The 7,614-nt window shown below is 32.3% G+C and overlaps 1 protein-coding gene, 1 long non-coding RNA gene and 1 other non-coding gene across 4 annotated transcripts; 2 read left to right on the top strand and 1 right to left on the bottom strand.

Moving 5' to 3' along the window:
* Positions 1-942: 942 nt before the first annotated feature.
* LOC121235473 lies at positions 943-1,287 on the top strand. Its single transcript, XM_041131824.1, has one exon. It carries the CDS (start codon positions 943-945, stop codon positions 1,285-1,287), a length of 345 nt encoding a protein of 114 aa, XP_040987758.1.
* Positions 1,288-2,966: 1,679 nt separating this feature from the next.
* LOC121235312 lies at positions 2,967-6,209 on the bottom strand. Of its 2 annotated transcripts, none has more exons than XR_005934563.1 (3): positions 6,031-6,209; positions 3,948-4,021; positions 2,967-3,860 (listed from the first exon to the last, which is right to left on the bottom strand). It is a non-coding gene; the product is annotated as an uncharacterized LOC121235312 (long non-coding RNA). The 2 variants fall into 2 exon arrangements; XR_005934564.1 differs by having other exon boundaries at positions 3,948-4,028; positions 6,031-6,194.
* A 76-nt stretch (positions 6,210-6,285) lies between these two features.
* Positions 6,286-6,371, top strand: TRNAM-CAU. The gene is given in 2 exon segments: positions 6,286-6,323; positions 6,336-6,371. It is a non-coding gene; the product is annotated as a tRNA-Met (tRNA).
* The last annotated feature ends 1,243 nt before the right edge of the window (positions 6,372-7,614 follow it).

Raw genomic sequence — 7,614 nt, 5'->3', positions numbered from 1 at the left:
TTGAAGGAATATTGTAATTGTAATGCCATTTGCTTTATTTAATATTCTCACAAGAAAAATGAGCATTTATATGAGTTATTTGTGATGAGAATAGACTTATTTTGGTAGAAAATAATTTATTTATATAGGAAATAACTGAGAGCAAATAAACAATTTTTTGTAATGAATTATATATATATATGTACATATATATTTACATGTATATATATATATATATATATAGATACAACAAGATATAATAATTAAACCAACCAGATATGGACACAATTAACCTCATTGTTCCCTTTAATTTCGTAAAAAATAGTAAGTATATGGTCCTTGGTCATTATATTTATAGAAAAGTGGGAAAAAACCCACCACCAAACAACAAAATCACAGACTATTGAATTTACCGCTCTCTAAGACCATATTAATATGATTGAAAATCTCTCTTTTTTTTTTTTTTTTTTAATTTTTAATTTATCTATCTTTATGTTTTTTTTTTTTTTTATCAGCCTTTTTTTTTCTTTTCTTTATTTGATTTGGATAAACATGCTTCTTCAATCCTATATTAATATATGAACCCCAAATTAGAACTTGTTACAAACATAGCACCCTAAAATTCGTATCTTATACCATTGGATTAGTCTATGGCACAAGTTGTTGAAACTTGAAAGCTAAAATAAGATCTGGTTAAGCTGTCTTTCCGGTTGTCATTTTTCCATGATCCTAACAACCAAAACCAATTTCATATCTCACATCTTAATTTATATTTCAATCTCTCTTCTGCTGTTGTCATCTTCTTCCTGTTTCATGCCTTTAAAGCTTCAACCACAAGCCTAGAACTTGACCTCATCCTCCAGCTCCTCCCAGCTTCCTTCCCATCGACAACAACCCTACTAATTTCTTGGGATACATACATACATATATATATATATATATATATATATATTAAATATAGCCATGCACCTAAATTGCCTTACATGCAAGTACAAGGAGAGTAATACATCGGAGTCTGAGATAGAATTTGATCGAGAAAAATCTAGAGGGGAATGCTGTTGTGTAAAGGTGGACATCAGGTTCTTGTCAGGGAACATTCATCCATTATCCTACGAGAATATGAGAAGTGGATTTGTAAAGTTGGGAGAGAAGAAGGTAAAGCTGGGTCATCGTCGGAATTATAGTGACGGAGTTGTTGGATTTGGAGGTGGTGCAGAGCCCCGGTTGGTGAGGAGCTGTGGGATGAGAAGGGATTGGAGCTTGGAGGATTTGGCACATGGGGGAGAGAAGAAAGGAAGAAAATATTGATACATGCATGCATAATTACAACTTTCTTTTGCTTATGCCTTATCCCTCTTTTCTATTAATTTGTGATGTTCTTATTCTTCTTAATTAGTATTATGTTTCAACGTACAGATGCACTGGTTGAAGTCGAATCTAGGGGTGGATGGGATCATCAATGTGGTTATAAAAATGATGTTTCATTTAGGTCCTGTACTCCAAAATATTCTCGGCTATAATTAGTTGTACTTGATCCTTTTCTAGATGCATGGCTGTTTATATTTTAGTTGGAAAATCTTGCGTAGTGTCTTATGCAAGAAGTGGTCAAGAATTTTCGCGCCTTCATCTCAAAAAATGAAAGAAAAAAAGTGGCAAGAATCACCGTTTGAGATATAATCACCATGTCAATGTTTATGTAGGATGTCATGTGTTGTGGGAAAAGCAGTATTTATGTATCCAAGTAACCATAGAAATGGTTTCATGGCTATAATGATGCTCTTTCCATTAGTATTCTTCATGCTTAGAACTGTTACTATGCTTAGCTGGAATGTAATGGTTTGGTTTGACTATCACACGCCGTTGCCCTTTGGTGTTGTATAGGAATAGAGTTCTGACTCCAAATCCTTTCTTTAATGAGAAATGCTAGTATGTCGCCTGAGTTTCTCTCTCACTTTGATCACTCATGTATTTAATTTTTTTTTTTTTTACTTAATGATTAAGAAATTGGCTTTTAGTATATTGGTGTATTTTTTTTTTATTTTTTTAAAAATATTTAAATATGTTAAAAAAATATGAAAAGAAAAAGAAGGAAAAAATAAAAAAGGTAAATTTGTACTAGATAGCATACCCAACTGTAATTATTAGGCGGCAGACTAACACTACTCTTCTTTAATATGACTGAATGTACAGTTGCCTTTATGAGGTAGACCCCTAAGATAATAAAACTCAGGATTTGTCAGTGATACATACGGAACTTATGTTTAAACCCAAGGGTGCGACTACTATGTCGTCCCATCTTGACCTCTAGTCGGTATGCCCAGCATAAAAAAGTTTTTTTTTCTCTTTCTTCTTTTCACATTTTTTTTACATATTTAGATACATTTAAAAAATAAAAAAATACACCAATACACTTAAAATCACTTTCTTAATTACTAAGTAAAAATAAAAAAAATTTTGACGCGGTCAAATGGAAGTATCAAAAGGAGTAGACATGGTAATATTTCTCTTAAATCCAAATATTAATATTAATCGTAGCTGCTGTACACGTCATCATTCTGCCAGACACTAGTAAGTTGGCTGGCGTGGTACTCTTGCAGAAAACAGAAGATGATTTATTTCCTTTTTGACAAGATAATTGCTATAAGAGAGGCCATCAATAATGAGATAGTATTGCAGGTAAAAATAAATTACTCCTGCAAAAATAATACAAATAACTAAATGAATAAATCATTAAGAAACAAAGAAGATGATCAAAGGATATCCACTCAAAAGGGAAACGTAGAAAGCACCTTGCTCTTTCACAAGACCTTATTTAGAGAGTTCCAAAGCAACGTACTTTAACAATTAACATTTTAAATGGAAGTAGTACAAAGTCCACACAGCAGTTATACACCTATGATTTATCAAAATAATTGAAATTCAAAGATATGACATGGAAATATGAAATGCACTTGGCCTTTAATGCAGTAACAAGACACTATTTTCATATATATTCACGATTCATGTTTATTGATCTTACATGAATTACGTCATACATTCTGATCATTCTTGACCATATGATACCAGCCTTTCAAACTAAAGCGGGATTCTCCCACCTTCAGAACCTGGCAGTAACCTAATGGTAACTTTCCTTGGCATATTCTGAATGCCCTTCACCTGCAACATCAAACGTTTTGAAAAAGTGAAAAAACTGAGAACAAAAACTTTTCCCACAAACAACTTCTTCAGCTAGCATAATAACATCACAAGTTTTTTGTGCCACTAAAACTTCAGAACTGTCTGAAACATCACAATAAGGAGTTATCTGATACTCTAATTGTATGATGTTGCACCCTACAGGTTGGTAACCACTCTAGCATTTTTTCTTTCTTGCATCTCCTTTCCAATCTCTTCGACCACAGATAGTTCTATGCATTTCAGAATTGACCAGGCTATGGGAAATCTCAGAATGAACCCTTTCAAATGATGGTTCTGCCTTGATTCCAGATGGCAAGCTTGGCGTCTGATTTTCACTAGTTAATTTAACAGTGCCATTAGGTATGACATCTTTATCCTTAGATGTATGAGCCCTTCTTGCGTCCTTTTTCCAATCTCGTTTACAATGCACGCGGGTCATACAAGGGCTATGGGTCTTGTTTTGTTGTAAATCTACTTGTGGTGGAGCTGACTGATTTATAACACAAGACTTCTTACTTTCTGCTTCAAGCCGCTTCCGAGCCCTATACCTACGTTGCCGTTCTCGGTTCTTCAGGCGACGAGTGATAACATCAAGGTGGCCTCTAGTGCGCTGTCTTTGGTCATGGGGCTTCATCATAAAGCTATCTTGTGTTCCGGTGGTATTCATATTTTTCCCATTTTCCATTTTGGATAGAGGTTAGCATCTGCATTAAGAAACTAACTAAAATGAAGCGAATCAATCAATCCCCGTATTGTTTCCAATCAGACGAAAAACACTTCACATTTCTTACCAATGAGAGTTAGCTTTTCCAGTCCCTGCCATGCCCATTTGGTGACTGCACCATCATCACACTCTGTCAACCATCTAATCTCTTAACAGAAATGATCACATCATCCAGATGCCATAACAAGGATGAAATTTTTTTTTTTATAAGTATAATAGTATAGCAAGTATAAATGATCTGGGATCAACTTCAATTAATAAGCACCAAAAGAAAAAATAGACATTGAATAAAGGAACATAACTCACATGCATGATCCGAAAAGGCTAAAAATTGACCATAACATTTATCTCCACAATGTGGTCAGCAAAATCCTTTTTACTTGTGCTTGAATTTATGGAAGCTAACAATGGAGACCAAGAAACCAGGTCAGTAGAGAACTTCATTTTCTTTTTTTATCATCACCAGTCAACGTCGTTATGCATAAGTTAATTAATTACTTATCACCATGGTATGAGATTGAGTAGTAATGATTGGAAATGGACTACACTTTGTACTGATATTGTTGTAGTCCCTTCAAGAAAAGTAATCCAACAATTAGACTTAGGCCTTGTTTGGGTAATGAGATATTCTCAGATATTTTCAAAACTTCTCATAATTGCTTTCTCAAGCATCACTCAAACACAACACTTTTCAATTTCAAATCTTCAATTTTTTCATCTAATCATTACCTGATCATTATCCAAACACAAAATCCAATACAAATTTCCCAAACTTCAAAAAAAAAAATACAACTTTTTCAAATTTCAAAAAAAAAAATATTCAAACAATTTTTTAACTTTATAATATTTTTATTCAACTTTTTATCTCCTTTCCCAAAACCCAATAAAACATATTAATTCAAACTATTTCACTACTATTTATAAACCATTTCACTACAATCCACAAAATTCTAAGATATTCTAAGCGTCCAAACGAACCTCAGCCGCCATTGGATTGGGAATATAAACAAACTAAGACACTTGAGGCTCCGAAACCCCACAAAAATGAGAGAGTTTTATTTTAAATAATGACAAATATAAAGTTTGATAACGCACCCAGTTGGCCTCAAATTTATTACCTCACTCTCCACTTCATTCTCAAGGGCTAAGAAAATGCCATCTGAGATGAAGCTCATTGGCGCATCCAAAAACGGTTTCATTTGCTCTTAGCATTTGAAATGTGTCTATCATCCCTTGTAACAAAGCCAGTTTTGTGATATCATTACATGACGTAATAAAGGCGTAATACAATTTTCCATTTCGGTTATGACTTTGGATTTTTCCCCAACATTGATCCATGCAAAGCATAATTAACAATCAGAATTAACGGTTCCATCTCAATGGAAATTGTGGTATATATAGAACCTGTATTAACTAGGGCTTAATATTATGCATCATGGAGTAATGATATTATGGTATCTATAATATTAATAGTTTAAATCACAGCTAAGTTATTGATCCAAGAGCTCGTCAACGACTCAACAACATGACTAGCTCACCTATATAAGTTACCTAGTCAAGAAGTCCCTCAATCTAAACATCAGCAGCCTTCAATTTCAAGTCATCTTCATAATTCCGCCGCCCCTCAAAAAATGAGGGTGGGTGGGGATTAGTTCCTTTCTATATTTAAGCACCCATTCATCTCCGATTTGTGTTCTTCACGTATAACTATACACATGCAGAACTTGAGACAGCCCATTGTTAATTAGGCAATACTAATTAGATCTTCATACCGAGAACCCTAAACAGTAATCCTAAAGAAATTAATAGCCCAACCATTCTAGCCACCATCGCGATTAAAAACAAAAACAACAACAGCAGCGTTAAAATTGTTTTTATTTTTATAATCATGAAAGAACTTCATTGAGATTTTCCATTGCTGGAATTCATGCAAGTTTTGTTTTAAATGGAAAACCAAAAGCAATGAAAATACATATTTCGACCGCAAGATAGAAAAGGGAGGGAAGTGAATTAATGGATGAAAGAAACAGAGACAGTACAGAATATAAAGATCAAAGCAAAAAATGCGGCAGTGTGACATGAAAATTAAGCACGATTAAAAGCATGAATTAGGAAGGGAAAGTAGTGGGGGCGGGGGAGCAAAACGGTACCTTTAGAAATGCAGATCAGATCTATTTTGACGAAATGGATCCGAATAAGTAAGGAAATAAAATAAAAAAAATTGCAGAGAGAGGGGGATGGGGGGGGATTGTAAGAGGAAGCAGAAGCGGTGACTGTTTGGACTTGTTCTTGCGAAAGACAGGGTTGTGCTTTTCAAGCCGATATTACCGAGACAGGATCTGGACTTACCTCTCACCCTTATAAAGACGATATTTAATTCTTATTCTATCACTGGCTTAACATATGGGGTGGTGGCGCAGTTGGCTAGCGCGTAGGTCTCATAGCTGTCTGAGTAATCCTGAGGTCGAGAGTTCGAGCCTCTCTCACCCCAAACATTTTGTTTTTAAAATATGTCTGTGTTTTTTGTTTTCTCTCCTCCGCTCTCTTCCGTACAAGAGTTGAAAAGTAAAAATGTTTAGTTTATAAAGTAAAACAAGATTATTAAAAATCATTTTACATTCTTTTATTATAAAAATGATCTAACATTATTTGCCTACTTTGTTTTAGGATCAGATAAATTGAGATTAAAGTTAAAAAATTAAATAAAATATTGTTAGAATATATTTTTTAATATTATTTTTATTTAAAGATTTAAAAAAATTGAATTGTTTATTCTATATTGTATAAAAATTTGAAAAAATTATAATGATTAGATGAGATGAGTTGGGAGTGAACACAAATGAGACCAAGTGAAGATGAATGTATTTGTAATCATATTTTTTTTTATAATATATTTATAAATTTCAAATATATTTGGAAAATGCATTCTAACTAGATTTGCTTGAATGATCTCAATACTCTTAAATGATAGGATTAAGATCGATCTTAATTAGATTCGAGTCAATTTGACATCAACTCAATCAATACAATTAATTAATCATGTTGTTTCAGAGTCTAACCCGGTTATTTGATACATCATTTCCATAGTACACAATCTTTTTAGTACAATCTCATAATACAAATAGTTCAATCTTCAATTAACTTTAACTATTCATAAATAAATTTTTAATGACTTTTTTTAACCTATAAATACTAATAAAATGAGAAAACTATCTCGTGTATTTATTTTGAAAACCAAATGATTTTAAGAAATCACAATTTTTATCATCCTTACATCACATATCACACATATTTTTTTTATTTTTTATTTCTTATCAAATGTGTTATGTATGAATAATGAGTAGAATAATTCTTTTAGTTTAGTAAAAATAAAATAAAAAAATCAATTGTAACGTGTGGTGTATAGATGATGAGTAGAAGGGCTTGAATAGAAAAATTAAGATTTCACATTTCCCATCTCTTTTTCGTGTCATTTGGAATCATGTTTATCTTTTAACCATTATATTTCACATAAAAAGAAATGTATTTATTATTTTCATACCACACAATATACATCATGATGTGATTTATTATTTTTATTATTCTATTTAAATATATATATTTATGCATTAATAATATGTGTATATTTAAATTAAAAAATAAAAATAATAAATCAAATATTAGTGCGTAGAATAAAAAATGACAAGCATAACTTTTTTTCACATAAAACGTATGATTTTGACCATACATGATGA

This window comes from Juglans microcarpa x Juglans regia, chromosome 6D, assembly GCF_004785595.1.
Source record: "Juglans microcarpa x Juglans regia isolate MS1-56 chromosome 6D, Jm3101_v1.0, whole genome shotgun sequence".
Taxonomy (NCBI): Eukaryota; Viridiplantae; Streptophyta; class Magnoliopsida; order Fagales; family Juglandaceae; genus Juglans; species Juglans microcarpa x Juglans regia.
This window is presented reverse-complemented; position numbering and strand designations above follow the sequence as displayed.